The sequence below is a fragment of the Euprymna scolopes genome, chromosome 5 (assembly GCF_053919585.1).
Source record: "Euprymna scolopes isolate OS-2025 chromosome 5, ASM5391958v1, whole genome shotgun sequence".
In the NCBI taxonomy this organism is placed as follows: Eukaryota; Metazoa; Mollusca; class Cephalopoda; order Sepiida; family Sepiolidae; genus Euprymna; species Euprymna scolopes.
This window is the reverse complement of record NC_136486.1, coordinates 21,193,583-21,213,095: the sequence shown is the minus strand read 5'-3', so window position 1 is coordinate 21,213,095 and position 19,513 is coordinate 21,193,583. Positions and strand designations below refer to the sequence as shown.

The 19,513-nt window shown below is 41.0% G+C and overlaps 2 protein-coding genes across 3 annotated transcripts in view; one reads left to right on the top strand and one right to left on the bottom strand.

Annotated features, from left to right (window-relative positions):
* LOC145276733 (U1 small nuclear ribonucleoprotein A-like) overlaps positions 1-19,513 on the bottom strand; it is a 199,744-nt gene that overhangs the window by 99,884 nt on the left and 80,347 nt on the right. The window lies entirely within an intron of this gene.
* Positions 15,453-16,749, top strand: LOC145276558 (zinc finger MYM-type protein 1-like). The gene is made up of 2 exons (XM_080127752.1): positions 15,453-15,885; positions 15,968-16,749. Exons 1-2 carry the CDS (start codon positions 15,453-15,455, stop codon positions 16,747-16,749), a joined length of 1,215 nt encoding a protein of 404 aa, XP_079983878.1.

Here is a 19,513-nt window from a genome sequence, read left to right as displayed (position 1 = left end):
GGGCTGCCATTTCTTGTATGGGATTAATAGGGCCAATATTCTTCGAGGGTACTGTGAATCAAAATAATTATTTGCATATGCTTCAAACGGAAGTTTGGCCAAGAGTTGAAAATCAGACTGATATTTTTTTACAACAGGATGGGGCTCCACCACATTATGGGTTAAGAGTTAGGGAATGGTTAAATGAAAATTTTGAAGATAGTTGGATAGGACGAAGGGGACCAATTGAATGGCCATCACGATCTCCGGACTTAACGCTACCAGACTTTTTTTTGTGGGGTATATTAAAAGATAAAGTTTACAATCTTAAGCCGAAAACAATTCAGGAATTAAAAAATGCAATTTCAGATAAATTTCATGAAATTACCATTGAAGAGTGTAAAAATGTTTGTAAAAGTGTCGCTGGTAGAGTTCAAAATTGTATGGAACATGATGGAGAACATTTTGAACATCTGCGTTAAATTTTAAAGTTAATAAAGTTGGTATCCTTTTTTTCATTAAATTTATTTTGATTTTATATTTATTGACTAATTTTGCTCCCAAAAATCGTTTTTTTAGTTCAGAAGATCATTACTGTAAAGATCACCAATGTGGATATTGAATTAGATATTTAATAAATTTGAGATATACCTTTTACTTTTATTTATCTTTAAATTGCATTCATATTATAAAGAAAAAAAGGATATTAAGAAAGGGCGTTATTTATGCCGCACCCTGTATTTGAGATAATGTTATGAAATTTGCTGTAATTGGAGATAATATTTGTGATGTATATTAAACTTTGTTTAGTAAGAATTCCATATTTTTATACATTTAAAATGATTTTATTATCACTTTTTAGCCAAATTTCTGATGAACTTCATTGGGTCATTCTATCTCAATTCACCTGGCAATTACACCCACTAACTCCGAATTACTTGAAAATTGGCACAAAATTTCCTCTTGGAGAGTTAAGATGATTTGCTAAATTATTTGGTTGTAAACGTTATGGTTCAGATTTTAGGAGGGTGTAAAGTTTGCATATTTGGCTACTAAATTTAAGCCATGAAACGTCACAAAATTTCAATGTTATCTAAATTTTTAAAAAATACTTCCACAAATTCAATATTTCTGAAATTTGGTAGGTAAAACATTTAGAGACTGTATAATCCAAATATTTAATTATTTTAACTCTATATTGAATAGAAAAATATTTTGTTCAACCAAAAGGAGCCCCCCCCAAAAAAAAAAAATTAATTTTTAGACGTAAGACGCTTACGGTCAGTATAGAGAAAATACATCTCATTCAATTGTCATAAAACTTCTTTTTTATAGCATCAACTATATGATTATTTAAGTTCTCCAAAGAATTTGGTGGGGTTCTTTGCCTAGTTTGGAAGATAATTATTGCAAAAAAACAAAATGGCTGCCAAAGCGAAAAATGATTTTCTTAAAATCTTTTATTGTATTCACTTGTACTTAATCTATGTATAAGAAGTTTATATATGTGATGAATGTAATATATAATAAGTTATTATCATTATCTGTTGGCTCCCACTAGTGTCCGTGTATCGGGTACTGCCATTTTGTTATCTTTCTTCATTTTTTTCCATGAGAAAGGGAAAGATGATAGTGCCATTCGCTGTAGATGTTGTTTATGAGTTTAATAGATATTAAAAAAAATAAAGCATGAACACATTTGATTAGTTAAGCTAGTGTTCTTTAGAGTATGATAATGTGCTAATTTGCATAATTTTTATTTGTTCTTATTCTCCAACAGCATGTTCTGAGTTGAGCTGAGCTTCAATATGGAGTAGAGTGTGAGCACCCAGAGCCCTCAGATGTCTTCCGGTACAAGTATTGATTGGACCCTATGCCTTTTTTGTCAGAAGAAAGACTCAAAGAAACCTATTAGAAATCTTGGAGAGGTTGGAATTCAAAGGGCCCGCATAGCTGCTGCAGAACGCAAGAAGTACAAGGATTCTGAAAACTTCCGCACTATAGAAAGAATTCAAGCCATTGATTTTGAGAAAATCATTAAAGAGATTAAAGTCATCAATCACAAACACTGTTATTCTACCTTCACAAGTTCCTTAAAACTAACACGGCTCAGAACAACGTATGAACGCACCATTACCTCAAGCAGTGCATCTGAGAGTCCACTACGAAAACCTTCATTACGCAGTAAATCTTCCACTATGAACACTGACTTGTGCATCTTCTGCCAAAAGAAAAGCAACAAAGAAACATACTTAGTTGCAACTTTTGAAGTTTCTGACAAAATTCTTGAAGGAGCTCAAATGAGCCATGTTATGCAGTGTCGTCTAGCAGGAGTTACTGATCTTGTAGCGGCAGATGCCAGGTATCATCTTCAGTGTTATGTCGAGTTCAATAGAAAAGCATCCAAGTCCTATACAATTACAGCTGAAACGCCCAGAGATATATGCTTTAACAAAGTCGCGTCAGAAGTGTCAACTGGATTGGCACAAGATGATATCTATTCGCTGAATGATGTTTGGGATAGGTACTCTTCCTTACGCAGAGAATTTGGCATTGAAGCTGGATCATACCGGGATAATAGATTCCGCCTTAAAGAGAAACTGCACCAAATTCTTCCCGGGCAAATATACTTTGTACCACAACTTAATCCACATCAACCACAGCTGTTGTTTTCTACACAGTCATCCAAGATTGATGTTCAGCCATTGAAAAATAAATCTGAGGAAATGGAGACCAACACATTTGTGAATAATCTCAAGCAAACCCAGTTCTCACAATCAGAGACAGATGCAATGCTAACTTTGCATCACTGTGCGTTACGCATTAGAAGTGACATAAAATCTCACCCTGGACTTGATAACTGCATATCTGTCAGCAAAGAAAATGCAGAACAAATTATTCCAGAGAGCTTGTTTCTTTTTCTCGGTATTATGCTGTCAGAGAAAGTGGACAGAGAGGAAGATGACGACTTTGTGAAACGGACCGCATTGAGCATCAGTCAAGACCTTGTTTATGCTGTCTCGAAACGTAAAAGGCTTACACCAAAACATGTTGGACTAGGCCTGGCAATTCATCAGGCGACTCGGTCGAAATGGCTCGTTGAACTTGTCCATCACGCTGGGCACTGTGCCAGTTATGACCAGGTGCGTAGACTGGACACAACTCTTGGAGTTCACTATCTGCAACAGTTTGCAGATAATAAAAACACGCCTATTCCATCAAACGTGTCACTAAACAAGTTCTGTCATTATGCTGCAGACAATATTGAAGAAACATTGGATGGCATGGGAACATTTCATGCGACACAAATGGTTGTGTATCAGAGAGTAGTACCCAAACAGAAACAGCAGGACACTCTTCCTCTTGGGAAATCTAAGTCATTGAAAGTCCCTCCGGAACTTCATGAACTTCAGAAGTTACCTTGTCGACCTTGTCGCGAGGATCCGAAATTTATAGACACCTTGAAGGAAATGATGTTTACACCAGATGATCAGGTGTGCAACGAAGCTTCTGCTAAAGATATGGCTTGGTTTCTTTCTCGAATCCATGGATCTAACAGTGATCATGTTCCTGCATGGACAGGTTTCAACCAACTTACAACTCAAGACTAACATGAGGTCTGCACAATCGGTTATTTGCCACTACTCAATTCACCCACTCACGAAGACAACACACTATGGACGGTTATGATGCGATGCCTCAGAATTTCTAGCATTATAAATCCTGGTCAGTCTACTGTCATCACTTTGGACCAACAGCTGTATTGCAAAGCCAAGGAAATACAGTGGGCCAACAGTGATCAATGCAAAAACATATTTTTACGACTTGGGGGTTTCCACATTATTAAGAACTTTATGTGTGTCATTGGAAAGCACTTTGCAGACTCTGGTCTCCTTGAAGTATGGGCCGAAAGTGCCGTCTTTGGTCAGAACACAGCTCAGAACAACATGCAAGCCAAATCATACAACAGGGCGATTCGAGCACACAAGCTCACATTTGAAGCCGTATGGAAAATTCTCTGGCCAACATTCATCGAATGGGCACAGGACCACCAAGTAGACAAATATGCCATCCAAACATTATCAGTCAACGTCATAGAATCTTTGGAGGCACACGATCAGCGAGAGGTGATCAGCAACAACGTCAAAGCACTGGAGGATGAACATGTTCAGTCTAGAATCATCAGTTTGTTGGATGACTTTCAAGAGACACAGCCACCAACTTCCAGATTTTGGTTGACGTACATCAAAATGGTTTTCATCTTACTGCAGTTCCTGCGTGCTGAGAGAACCAGAAACTGGAGCCTGCATAAATCGTCTTTCGCTAAAATGTTACCCTGGTTTGCTCAATATGACCATGTCAATTACACCCGCTGGGGAGCAGTGTACCTTGATTGCATGCTCCTAGAAACAAGCCACCCTGATGTCCACCATGAGTTCATTAATGGAAACTTTGTGGTCAAGACGACAAACAACACATTCAATCAGCTATCGACGGATCATGCCTTGGAGCATGTAAACAAAGTTGGTAAAGTTGCAGGAGGCCTTGTTGGAATAACACGATCAGAAGGAGCAAGAGATCAATGGTGTCTCACATTTAATGAGCGAACCAGAATTGTCCATGAGACAAACTTAATGCTGGACATGCACACTGCAGATAAAGACTATAGTTCTTTATATGTGAAAGAAGCTGGACCTTCAAGACTAAAACGGGACAAGCAAGATGTTCAGAAAATTGTTGATCAATTGAAGATTTATGGCATCTTTCAACATCAAACTCCAAACGTTGTTAGTCTAGCCACTCGAGATGTAGCTTCTCTTCAAATTACAGAATCTGGCAGCACACGCACAAGGACAAGAGAAAATACAGGAATTTGTGGCTTCACGTCTTATCAAGAAGGTTGTTGGATTCCATGAAAAGCTCCGACAGTCGAAAAGCTCAACCCTAAAAACCATGTATGAAGTCCAGTGCAAAGATCCAGCCCTCAAGCAAAAGACTATCAAAGCAGACCAAAACCTCTTCCAACGCTTGCTTGTATCTAAGGAAGCTGGACGGGAGGTTGACCTAAAGGAAATCCTCAGCTATGAACTTTCACCAGTTCCACTTTCACTCGCAGATACTTCTGGGGTAATACGATCGACAAACAAAGCAGCTTTGGGCAACATTCTCCAGAAAAGAACAACTGTAGAGAAACAACTGCCAATAACAAACCTGAAAACTTGTGTGATCATCGATGGTCAGGCACTTGTCCAAGCAATTGGAAAACCTGCAAATATCCAAAACTTTGGACAACTCGCTGACCATTTTGTGACCGCAGTCTTTAGTCACTTTAGTCAATCATGCTCCAGAGTCCATGTCGTATTTGATCGGTATGAAGCACATACCATCAAGGATACCACTCGAATTTCTCGGATTGGAAAAAGCCGGCCAATACGTCACAAAGTGAATAACACGGACTTACCATTACCTGTTAACTGGAGACAGTTTATTGACCTCCCAGAGAACAAAAAAGATTTAGAACACTTCTTGAGTATGGAGCTGATTCGTCAAGCAAAATTAACACAAAAAGAACGTGATGTTGTGACTTCTGGAGGATTCCATGACAGGATGGCTGCAGAATCAGCCCGTGGAACAAACGTCAATTCCTTAAAGTGTAACCACGACGAAGCTGATACCAGAATACTGTTACATTGTAAATGTGTTACAGATCTTGGATTTGAGCGGCTGGTCATTAGTTCTTATCCTCTAAACGCTTCTTTGCCTTAGCCTTATCTAACGCGAGGCGTTGGCTATACTTGACTAACCCACCATTTACTCCCTGTAACCGCCCTCACTAAAGCCCGGCCGGTCATGAATTGTATCTAAGATTAGAACTTTATATATTAACTGAGAAAGAGCTAATGGCGGCTCCATGTTGTACACAATGTCTCCTAAGTCGAGTTCGAGCGGCCACTCGCCATCGATGCGACAATCCAATCTCAACAAAATACAGACAATCCTCCTCCCAACGGCGCCAGTAAGAGAAAGCTGCAGGAATCGGAGGAAGAGACCGGATCAGAGGAGGAGGAGGTAATCGAACCTGCCTCAGGGAGCAGCAAAGGCAAGAGGGAGAGAAAGGCCAAAAAGAGGAAGGCAAGAGAAGGCTCGCGCAGCCCCCCTCGGATGGACACTAACCATGAAGTCCAGCCGGAGGGGAAGGTTCCTGAAACCCCTGCAACTACATCCACTATGCAGGATGAACGGAACGCTCTCCCCAAACTGGCTCCCTATACCGAACACAGCTCTTCGGCCCGCAAGAACATCATAGCGGACGAAAATGAGCAGGTGGAAGAAGCACCTCCAATCATGAAGCCAACCCCCCCCGGGGGGGGTTGGCTTCATGATTGGAGGTGTAGCGTTCCCAATGGTGTGACTGGCAGAAGCGAATCATCCCTCGCTGAAGCAGTTAGCAGTGAAATGCGAAGGTACGGTTCCCCTTTATATTCATCCTTCTTTTTACAGGGCACTGAAGCTAACTTTTCCTTTGGACGTGGGAGGAGTGGTGAGAGACGTACAAATTACGTCCAAACTGCTCACAGGCAGCCTCGGCCAAGCCTGCCACGTCCTAACTCATCGTTTCCCAAAGTGGGCGGTACCGCCCCCCCTGGGGGCGGTGCTTTGATATGGGGGGGGGCAGTAACACAAAAAGGGGCGGTTGGGGGGGTATTAACGCAAAAAGGGGTGGTTGGGGGGTACGCAAAAATGGTTGATTCGTCAAGCAAAATTAACACAAAAAGAACGTGATGTTGTGACTTCTGGAGGATTCCATGACAGGATGGCTGCAGAATCAGCCCGTGGAACAAACGTCAATTCCTTAAAGTGTAACCACGACGGTCATGAATTGTATCAAAGATTAGAACTTTATATATTAACTGAGAAAGAGCTAATGGCGGCTCCATGTTGTACACAATGTCTCCTAAGTCGAGTTCGAGCGGCCACTCGCCATCGATGCGACAATCCAATCTCAACAAAATACAGACAATCCTCCTCCCAACGGCGCAAGTAAGAGAAAGCTGCAGGAATCGGAGGAAGAGACCGGATCAGGAGGAGGAGATAATCGAACCTGCCTCAGGGAGCAGCAAAGGCAAGAGAGAGAGAAAGGCCAAGAAGAGGAAGGCAAGAGAAGGCTCGCTCAGCCCCCCTCGGATGGACACTAACCATGAAGTCCAGCCGGAGGGGAAGGTTCCTGAAACCCCTGCAACTACATCCACTATGCAGGATGAACGGAACGCTCTCCCCAAACTGGCTCCCGATACCGAACACAGCTCTTCGGCCCGCAAGAACATCATAGCGGACGAAAATGAGCAGGTGGAAGAAGCACCTCCAATCATGAAGCCAACCCCCCCACCCACCGGCGAGAACAGAGCACACCAAGAAGCTTCCGTTCCTACCAGGGGAGAAAATATGCGAGCCAGACTCACAGCAGCCGTTTCCAGACCTCAAAGGCAACCAGAGGTCACAGCTGGTCAGGCTCAACCAATGCACAACAATCATGGGGAAGAAATGAATTTTGCAGACGCCCCGGCAATGACGACCTTTGTCAGGACCAACAAGGGGAAGAGAACCAAGGCGCTGTGGAAGATGATCAAGGTAGCGTTCCCAATGGTGTGACTGGCAGAAGCGAATCATCCCTCGCTGAAGCAGTTAGCAGTGAAATGCGAAGGTACGGTTCCCCTTTATATTCATCCTTCTTTTTACAGGGCACTGAAGCTAACTTTTCCTTTGGACGTGGGAGGAGTGGTGAGAGACGTACAAATTACGTCCAAACTGCTCACAGGCAGCCTCGGCCAAGCCTGCCACGTCCTAACTCATCGTTTCCCTAAGTGGGCGGTACCGCCCCCCCTAGGGGCGGTGCTTTGATATGGGGGGGGGCAGTAACACAAAAAGGGGCGGTTGGGGGGGTATTAACGCAAAAAGGGGTGGTTGGGGGGTACGCAAAAATGGGTGGTTGGGGAAGGGGGGAGACAGTGTAGCAACACCGTCGCCCTCAAACTTTTTGCGGTAACCATCAAAAATCAGACAAGTAATAAAAATATGAATATAAAAATTTTAAAGATAAGCCACTTTTTTACCTGAGGATTAAGTCGAAAGTAAAGGAGAGTTTTCGGTTGAGATAAAGAGAATAAAAAGATATGCCGCTCTTTTACCTAAGGATTAAGAGGTCAGCCTTGGTCGGAAGTAATATATATATATATATATCTTTTAATTGGTACTCTACCTCATCTCCTGGGGTGAAAATCCAATGGAAACAGTAATGTAAATTTATTACGGGCTCAATAAAAAATTATATACAGCTTTATTAACATATCGAGTACTTTTATTGGGTTTTTTTTACCTTATTTCTCTTGAAAAGAAATATATGCTCCTTCACGGTTGAGCACTCTCCATAAAAAACTTGGATTATACCTTTACAAGAAATGGAAAAAGTTAATTTCAACCTATCCCTCAAAAACATCCCAACAACACCAAAAAATGACTACCTTCTCAACCTAATAAGAAGAATGGAGGAACTTACTAGGAAGATGCGCTGGAAGGCCTACTTCTTTCTTAAGGACAAAAATCCTATAAATACCACCGAATATTATGGATTCAGCAACAAGAGCACAGCTCCACACATAGAGCAATTGGCGAAATTTGAAATGGATCTTACGGACATTATAAACAACATATCCTTCCGTAAACACAAAAACCAGTTCCAACAACATTTAGACAAAATAAAAAAAAAGATATTAATACATCCAAACTAATATATGTTAAGGCGGATAAATCTCAAAATTTCTATAAGATCTCCAAACAGAGATACATAAAACTCCTAATAGTGGGGTGGCTTATGGCCAAAATATGACCAAATCGTTACATGCTGGCCCAAAGCACCAAAGTTGGTACATCTATACTTTGGGTTAATACAAACATTTTTGAAGGGGGGTACCTGATTTTAAAGGTCAAGGTCAGGCGAAGGTTAAAGGTCAAAATGTGGTAGTACTGTAATTTCAGGTGTCATTTTAGTTTTATCTTGCTTCAAGTAGTATAGTTGGTAACAGGATTTGTAATAATATGTATTTTTATGTTTCAGAGTGCTTCCTGGTTGAGAACTGAAGTCAGCAAGGCAAGTCAGTAGTGGAGAGCTTGCATTTCAATCTTCAATGCAACATGGATTGGTCAAAGTGCATCATATGCGATACAGGAGATGGGGCATTAAAGTGTCCTGCAACACAGCAGGATGGCAAAGGTTCACAAGCATATGAAGAATTTATGAAAAATGTACATCGTTTTAAAGAACTGAAATCATTGCCTGCAAGAATTTGCTTTGGTGATGATGTGACAACCAATGACCTCAATGTGAATTGTACTAAGTGGCATAAAAACTGTCATTTATTATTTGCCAAATCAAAATTGTTAAGGGCACAAGAGAGAAATGCTAGAAAGAGAATTGTTGACCACTCTGGCGATGATGTTAGTACTGGACAAAGAAAATCCAAACGTGTATCTCGAAGTGATGAAGTAATGGGTTGCAACATGTGTATATTTTGCAAGAAGTCAGATGGTATACTTCACAAATGTGAAACTTTAGAACTAGACAAAACACTGCGTGAGCAAGCAACAGAACTACAAAACACTGACTTGTTAGCTACTATTGCAGATGGGGATCTTGTTGCTATTGAAGCAAAGTATCACAAACAATGTATGGATGCATTCCGTGTTCGATACAGAAGTTACAAGCGATCCATGGCTACATTATCGGATACAACTGATCAATCAATGACAGACTCAAGGGTATTTGTAGAAATGATATCTTATATTGAAGCGAATGTTGAAGACGGAGAGTACATATTTCCATTAGTAGATCTGCACAAAATGTGTGTAGCTCGCTTTGCAGCCTTGGGATATGAAAAACAGGTGAACAAGACACGGCTGAAAAACAAACTTTTGAATCATTACAAGGATCAGTGTCAGGAACAATCAGTTGGCAAACAAACAGTTCTTGTCTTTAATGAAGGCCTTCAGAAGCTCATAAAGGAGGAGTTGAAGTCTCGTGATTTTGAGAAGGACGCTCTCTCAATGGTACACATAGCAAAGTTAATACGGCAAGAAATTTCAAAGACAAAATTCTGTACATTCAGTGGAAGTTTCACCACAGACTGTCAAGATGACTCAGTGCCAAATTCACTCAAAGTCTTGATCTCCATGTTGTTATATGGTTCAAACATCAAGGACCAGACCGCAACAAATTCACAAGAATGTCTGACCATATGCCAGCTGATTAGATTCAATTGTAAAGATCAGCCCAAAGTAGCAGGGAACCCACGCCACCATAGATCCAAAGAACCACCGCTTCCCTTATATGTAGGCTTGAGTGTTCACACGCAAACCCGGAGCAAGAAAATGTTGACACATCTCCATAAACTCAGAATCAGTGTCAGCTATGAAAGAGTGTTAGAAGTCGAAGACTGGCTGACAAATGCAGTATGTGAACGATATCAAGAGGAAGGTGTGGTGTGTCCTGTGCAACTTATTGATGGTGTGTTCACAGCAGGGGCACTAGACAATCTGGATCACAATCCAACATCACAAACAGCTGAAGGATCATTCCATGGCACAAGTATCAGTGTGTTCCAGTTTCCTGCAGAGAATAAGCAAGAGACAAGTAGAGAGCCCATCAAAATACCACCACAGGCACACATTAGAAATCCATCCCTTCCAGATAGTTATCGAATAGTTCCAGCTATTGCTTGCAACACCGACACTGTTAATGTCACAGAAGCTGCAGCTATGGAAGACCCTGATCCTGAACCTGTTCTATGTGAAGCAATATACAAAGAAAATCAGTGGTTAGAGGAAAGGATACCTGTAGCCCAAAAGAACAAATTAGAAAAAGGTGATATCATGGCCTGGGCCTCGCATCATTCTGCACGCGAAGGCGAAGTTACTGATATTCCCGGGACAAGTGTTCTACTGCCACTCTTTTACGAAAGGGCTGCATCGATGGCTATGGTCAAGCATGGTATGGAAGTACTGAAAAAAGTAACAACATTGCGAAACCCTGGGCAAATACCTGTTATTGCAGTGGATCAACCTCTCTTTGCTTTGGCCAAATATGCACAATGGAATTGGTCTGAAACCCTTGGCGAGTCTGAATATGTTGTTGTCCTGGGAGGCTTACATACTGAGATGGCATTGTGGAGAATGGTTGGGGATCTCTTGGAAGAATCTGGTTGGTGTATTGCACTGACTGAGAGTGGTGTTGCTACAGCTGGAACTGCTGACTCCTTCCTGAAGGCTGCCCACTTAACCAGAACACGACATGCACATCAGGTGACAGCAATGACTCTTGCAAAGTTGCAGCGTGATTCCTTTCATGAAATGTGTCCAGAACGCAGCATACACTTTGAAGACTGGAGAACTGACATGACACAAAACAGTCCAACCTTCGCATTCTGGGACAGGATTCTTCAGCTGGAGCTGCTAGTCCTTATCTTTGTGAGGTCACACAGGGAGAAGAATTTTGCTCTTTATGTAGAAGTGTTGGAAGCATTGGCACCATGGTTCTTTGTGCTTGATCGCATGAACTACTCTCGCTGGCTGCCAGTACACATAAAAGACATGAAGACTCTTCCGCCATCAATCAGAGCTGAATTCAAGAAAAACTGGGTGTTCCTGAAGGGTAGGCGACCATTCTCAGCCATGCCTCTAGACCAAGCACACAAGCAGAACAATGAAAAAGTGAAACATTCTGGTGGTGCAATTGGCCTGACCACGAATCCTGCTGCCTTGAAACGATGGATGATTGCCGGTCCAGAGCAGGCAAGGACTCGATGAATTTGAAGAGATGAATAACCTGTCTGAGGAACCTTCTTTCCAGAGTCATGAGCAAGGACATGCCATTCAGGAAACATTCCACAAACAAGTCAACAATATGTGTGATGTTATCAAATCAATGGGGAATCCATTCTTGAACACAGCAAAGGAACTCATTGTTCTTGACACCCATGACTGTATGGATGAACAGGTTGTGGAAGCACTATACGGAATGGAGCAATTGGGCAAAGAGCAGTACTCAAGGTATGTTAGTGATGTGCTGGTGAAACGAGAGAAATCCATCCACAGCACAATCAAGAAAAATAAACTTCCACTTTTCAAGCGACCACACACCAGTACTCCCAGCAGAAACGTGACTCAGTTGCAGGAAATAAAGAGTGATTATAACCTATTCAGCCAACTCTTCATTGCTACTCAGGTCCGTGACACAAACCTCGAGGAGTTTTTCTCGCATGAAAATCACCCATGGCCACCAGCATTGTCACTGAATGGGAAACTTCGTCTACCAGGAAATAAATCAGAACTGTTGGCTTGCATCGACCCAAGTATTCAGCCAGAACCACCATCACACTTCGATGCAAAGATTTTCGATGGGGCTGCCATGGTACACATCCTGCCGCATGAACACAAATGTACATTTGGGGAGTACAGTGACAAAATCTTCATTCCTTGGACAGAGAGGCAACTGCAAAGCAGCACTCGAATTGACATTGTTTGGGACAGATATCATCCAGACAGCTTGAAGGCAACTACACGTGAGAAACGAGGGAAGGGGGTACGCAGGAAGGTGTCTTGCAATGCCAAACTTCCCGCGTCCTTTGCTGGGTTTCTGCAGAATGACAGAAACAAAGAAGAGCTTTTTGCTTTGCTCTCAGGAGAAGTAGCCAACCATGTCTACCCACCTGAAAAATGGGTATACATTACCTCCGGAGAAAGAGTTCTGTCCAATCAGCCTGGATGTACAATGGACAAGTGTGACCACGAGGAGGCAGACAGCAGGATTTCTTTGCATGTGTACGATGCCCTGAGGAAAGGTGCAACATCAGTTCTTGTCAGAACTGTTGATACAGACGTGGTTGTGGTCCTTGTAGGAGTTTATCACCGTTTTGTCAGTTGGTATCCTGACTTAGATCTGTGGGTTGGATTTGGTGCAGGAAGGACGTTTCGATACTACCATATCAACTCTGTTTGCCTGGAACTTGGTGAAGATAAATGTCAAGCACTACCCTTCTTCCATGCTTTCACTGGATGTGATGTAACATCCCAATTTAATGGTAAAGGAAAGAAATCAGCATGGAAGACCTGGAAATCACTCCCAATTTCGACAGAAGGGTTTACTACAGCATCGTCCTCACCATTTGTTCCTCTAGAAACATCATCTCCAGTATTCAGGCTAATTGAGCAGTTCACCTGTGCCATGTACGACAACACAACTCACCATAGCAAAGTTAATTACCTTCGGCAAGACCTCTTTCCGAACAGAGTGAAACTAATGGAAAGGCTACCACCAACACAAAATGCTCTGCTCCAACATGTCAACCGATGTGTGTACCAGGCCAGTATCTGGACAGAGAGTCTGAAACCAGTCGTTGCTGCCCCGAGCCCAGCTGGTTTTGGATGGTCCAAATCAAACACAGGGTGGCATCCCATCTGGACCACAATTCCAGCTGCTGCTGCGTGCAAAGAACTCATAAAGTGTGGTTGCAAAGCAGTTCCTATGTGTGTTAAGAACTGTAAATGCGAGAAAGCTGGCCTGACATGTACAACACTATGTCAGTGCCGAGGTGATTGTGAAACATGACGACCCTTCCATATTCTTGTACTCCTTCCAAGAAGATATGCATGCAGAGTTTTATAGAGGTAGTCCATGTAAGCAATTCTTGCAACAATAGTGCAAGAATGTTGCATTAAATAGGAAGTAGTCTGATTACCACTACAATATTCGCATCCGGTTAAGTTCTACAGTACATATTATTATAGAAGTGAATGGTGTTATGCTTGACTTATTGTATTGTATCTGAAACATGCATGCAACTTGTTTGTTTATTGCACTAATGTCTTTATAAATAATGCCCTACTTGTCCAATAGAATTCATATATAAATACTGATGCCAATAATTCATTGTTATATACATTGAAATTACAAGTGGTGACCTATGATCTTGTTCTACAATTCAATATACACTTAAAAGAAATGTAGCTTGAATTACATATATAATTCCCTTAAGAGCATTAACAGTAATTTATGTAATGGCAGCACATTTTGTATTGGAAATTAATAAGAAAGTTGAAAAAAGACAAATAGCGATGTTTGACCTTTGACCTTGCCCTGACCTTGACCTTTAAAATACCAAAGTATATGTGTGCCGAATTTGGTACTTTGGGCCAGCAGGTAACAATCATTATCATAAGCCACCTCACTAAATTGCTGAATCATGTAAATGAGATGTGTTCCAATAAGGGTGGTATATTAATATGACCAAGGATTTGAAATTGTGTATGTAAAAACTTAGAATTTCATGAATACCAGTTTCCACCTCCAAGGAAGAATAATGCAAATCTTTATAAATATAGCACAATATTCCACCACCTGCACTAATTGAGCATCTATCTTTTCTGATAATGTCATAATTAGAAATTGCTAAGCAATCATTTTGTATGTATCCATTGAGAAAGGTTTCGGTTAAAAAAGCTAAATCACACTTACTTTCAATAATGCTGTGTGTACATAGATCAATCTTATTTTTAACTTATTTTTACAGATCAAACCATGAAACGAACCATAACAAAGAAAAAGGAAAGTGGGGCTGAAGGACGAAAAAGGCGAAAGCGGGAAGCAGCAGAAGCTGAAAAGTCAAGTAAAGTCTTAATGCGTTTGTTCAAAAAGCCTGCACCTTCTGTTAGTACTGTTGAATCTGAAGATGGTTCAAAGGCACAATCTAATGGAGATCCTAAGTTGAGGGAGAAGACTTGTCATGTTGGGAGCATGGAATCAGAAAATGACAAAGTACATAGATTTATGGAATCTGATGCACCAGAGTTCATTGCAGAACACGATATTGGACTCTTAAATTTTAGTAAGGATACTGGAAAACCTATTTTGTCAGATAAAATGAGAACAGAAATGACAAAGCTTGGTTCAAAATATTTTCAGAACAGTCATGGACCTTTTCTGTCTATAAATAATCGCACAATGAGTAGTAACTGGTTCAAGAGGAAATTAGCAAATGGCGAGGAGGTGACTCACTCTTGGCTAGTGTATTCGCCTTCCAAAAAGTCTGCTTTATTCCCGATCAGAGCATCAATCCACATTGCAGCAGGAGGGTGGATTTAGTCAGTGGAAAGCACCTGAAAGGATGACCGTTCATGAAAATGCTAAGAATCATCGAAAGTGTTTTACACTGTGGAAAGAACTGGAAAGAAATCTGACTGAAAAAAAGGGATTCTTGACGTAGAACTCCAATTACAAATTGAAAAAGAAAAGCAGAAATGGCGTGACATTCTCATGAGAATATTACACGGTATCAAATACTTGACAAAACAGAACCTTGCTTTGCGAGGACACGGAATCACTTCAGGCAGATGGTAACTCAAATGTGGGTAATTTCCTTGATTTAATGAAATTTCTTGCCGTCTTTGATCCTGTGATGCGAGAGCACCTCGCTCTTATTGAAAGTCATCCTTACGCATTATCTTACATTTCCCCAGGTGTTCAGAATGAATTTATTCATATTATAGCATCTACCGTTCGCAAGAATTTACAAGACAGCATTAAAAAAGCTAAGTATTATGGTCTTCTATTCGACTCAACCCCGGACCAGGCACATCGTGAGCAGATTTCAGAAGTTGTAAGGTTTGTGGATATTGATTTTGAAAGGAAAACAGTTTGTGTTAGAGAGTCCTTTCTGGGTTTTCTCCATATACGTCAGAAGGATGCTGCAAGCTTCGTTGAAGTTATGATCCAACAACTGGAGAAAGACCAGATGAAGATAGAAGATTGTCGGTCACAATGTTATGACAATGCTGCTGTGATAGCGGGACACAGAAGTGGTGTGCAGCAAAGAATAAATGAAAAAAAAAAACAAGCTGGCAGTGTTTGTAAATTGTGATAACCATTCACTTAACCTTGTAGGTGTTCAGGCAGCCAGGCAAGACACAGAAATGGTCTCGTTCTTTGGAGTTATTGACTCATTGTATAGCTTCTTTTCCCGTTCCACACAGCGGTGGGAGAAAGTAAAAGATGCTGTCCCACTGGTTTTAAAGGCTGAAGCAGAAAGCCGTTGGAGTTCTAGAACAGAAGCAGTGAAGCCTGTACAAATGTATCTTGACAAAATCGTTGATGTACTAGACAGCATGATAGAAGATGTCAGCCAAACAATTGATACCCAGAGGGACGCTAAACAACTAGTAAATCGCATACTAACATACGAGTTTCTAACATTGTTGGGTTTTTGGCACAAAATACTTACGCCAATAGATAGAGTGCGAAAACGATTGCAAGACAAGACAATGAATTTTCACAATGCTGCCTTAGACATAAAAGGCCTAAGAGATCATTTCAATGATGCAAGAGAAAATTTAGTTGATGAATGCTTGGAAGATGGCAAGAACCTTTGTGAAAAATGGGACGTTGAAATCAAAAGAAGGACAAGGGGAAAAACAAGAATGGCTGGTGAAAATGCACGAGATACCGGGTTATTAAGAACAGATGAAATGAAACGAGTTATGAAGGGAGCTCTAGACCGCCTGCACAAAGAGATGGATGATCGATTCTCCCGGTTATTTGACATCGATTCCAAATTTGGCTTTCTGTTGGATGTCCAAGGCCTTTGTTACGGTCCTGACTCATCTGATTATGAACAATTAGAGTCTATGTGTGAAAATTTAGGAGCTGTGTACAGTTTTCAGACATAGATGGCAAGCAATTATATGAGGAGATTATTGATTGCAAAATGTTGATATAAAGTCATGCCAACTTAAAGTTATCGCGTCCTGAAGACCTGACATTCATAGTTGAATATGGTGATGAGAGCGTATTTCCCAATCTTCGAATTGCTTTGCAAATAATGTTGACAATGGCAGTATCTATTGCAAGCTGCGAGCGAAGTTTCAGTAAACTGAAACTAATTCTTTCATGTCTCCGAGCCTCAATGAGTCAGGACAGATTGTGTGATCTAGCTTTGATGAGTATAGAAAGGGAAGAATTAGAGAAAACTAACTTTGATAAAATCATAGACGAATTTGCTTCCATAAAGGCACGAAAAGTGTTATTTTAGAATGTTATTAAAACAAAAAAGGCCGGATTTATTGAGGTTTATTGTGGTATGTTTGTTATCCTTCAATTTCTTCATAATAAAAATAAATGAAGTATGTTGTAGTCCTTTCTTTTTGGATAATTTAGAATTTTATTTCTTAAAGCAAGAATAACCATATAATTACTTTATTAAAACATTCATTTCATGGTTTATCTTTCGTTAAAATTGTGCCTGTATTATAATATTATGTATGTTAGGTCTATCTAAGGTATAAATTATTAAGAAGGGGCGCACATTCAAACTTTGCCATGGGCGCCATTTTACATAGGTACGCCACTGGACAATAATCAATTCTATGTTAAGAAAACCAATTAAGTTTTGACTTTCTTTTCTTTGATTGGAAACGCCGTTGTGAATGCAATATATTTCTCCGATAACCCAGGTAACGGTTGGAAGCTGATTTGGAAGCGGAACTGGAGAGTGACCGAGACGACAACGGCGAAGACGAATTCGACCACTAGAAGAAGCCACGGGTGACGCCACAGGTATCGGCTACAGTTGCATCTCAACCACGAGTCTATGCACCCGAGCTGCACTGTAGGGGTTACAAGGGTCCTGGTGGAAAAAAATTGCTTCACAGAGTTCCTGACGGAACGTAGAGCATGAGGACATTGATCGCTGACGGCCGGCTGATGCACCATCCACGTAAAATTAGGGACTTCTGAAATTTATGAATACTCATAAATTTCGGATTGCATAGGGAGGGATGTGGCACTATTTTCCATGCCACTGTTTCTAACACGCTCTACAGCATGCCTGAGTGGTAATTTGGCCATGAGCGTAGAGATACAAAGAAATCCCTTCCCATAATTCCCTTGATATCTTTCTGTCTCTTTCCTGCACGATCACCATGAAGTGAAGACGTATATTCTATCTCTCTGTAAATGGGGGGGGGTCAAGACGTTTACTGAGAGAAGGAGCCACACAGCACATCTAACATCTCAGGTATGCTTTTCTTCTTATAGACCCTAATGACGGCCATCTTCATATCTTCCTGAGACCGCTTTAAGACATTTATTATAACACGTCTGTCGGTCACACCTCAGTGACCGGCAGATAGGAGTATAATTCCTAGTAACCCCATCCTAATCCAATTCTGTCGCCAGTTTGTTATTCAAAGACTATATCCCTACACTTTGTTTTCCCCTTTTTATTTCATTTTGTAGAGCAGTTCATGTTGTTTTGATTTTAGTCCTTTGACCCTTACCCAGACCCGTTGAGTGTTGTATTGAATTTCAGCAATATTAGAATATCGTGTGAATAAAAACTCATTTCACATACTCTAACATCATCTTGTATCGTTCTTGACTTTTGTTCAAATCACTAAAGGTTGAGTGAGGAATATTCATAAACCAAAACCACATGCCAGTAGGCAACTACAACCGATCAGACAGCCCAAAAAGTAAAACCCATTCAATCAATCAACAGACAGAGAGATGGAGAACAATGACATGTCACTATTGTGGAAAGATAGGACACATAGCAGCAAATTGGTTGACAAAGATGGAGGATGTGGAAAATAGAGGCATGCTCTTGAATAAACCATAAGGATTTATCGCATCACAGAGAAGCATTGCAAAATAGGATGCAGATGAAATCCAAAAGGAATACAGACCCTTTATCTCGGATGGTTCAGACCCCATGAATAAAATAAAGTAAAAATCTTAAGAGACACTGGGGCAACCCAGTCATTAATATTGAATAAATGTATGCTGCGTGGAGCAAATATGGCCACAGGTGAAATTGTAATTATACAGGGAGTTGGAAAAGGCTTTGTTACTTCATAAAGTGACCCTTGAGTCTGACATAGTATGTGATACTATAGAGATCGGAGTGGTAGATGATCTGCCCATTAGAGGCATAGCGATGCTACTTGGCAATGATTTGGTCAGAAAAATAGTAGAACCAGCACCCTTGAAAGTAATGACAGTACCAAGCACTTCAGCAAATGCAGAGAATGGTAATGCCGGAGTATATCCAGCATGTATGGTGACTCAGGCAAGGGCCCGAGAGAAGGCGAGAAAAAAACGTGCCGAGACAAGCAGCACCTGTAGGGGAAATGAGGTTGTCGACCTTTCCCAAATGTGTTTAGTTCACAAGATAGACCATAGATTCTCAACTTGGGGGCCATGGCCCCCAAGGGGGCCATGGCAATAATTTAGGGGGGCCATGGTGGAATTTTCTTTTTTAATTGATTAAGTTGACAATAAAATTTTGTTACCTACATAATATTGTTACGAATGTGTGTGTACGTGTGTATGTATGTATGTGTGTATGTATGTGGGAGAGAGGTGATCGAATTATCTCAGTGTGGCCTTGGATATCAGCACGTAAACATGTGGGTATAATTGATTCTGAACCAT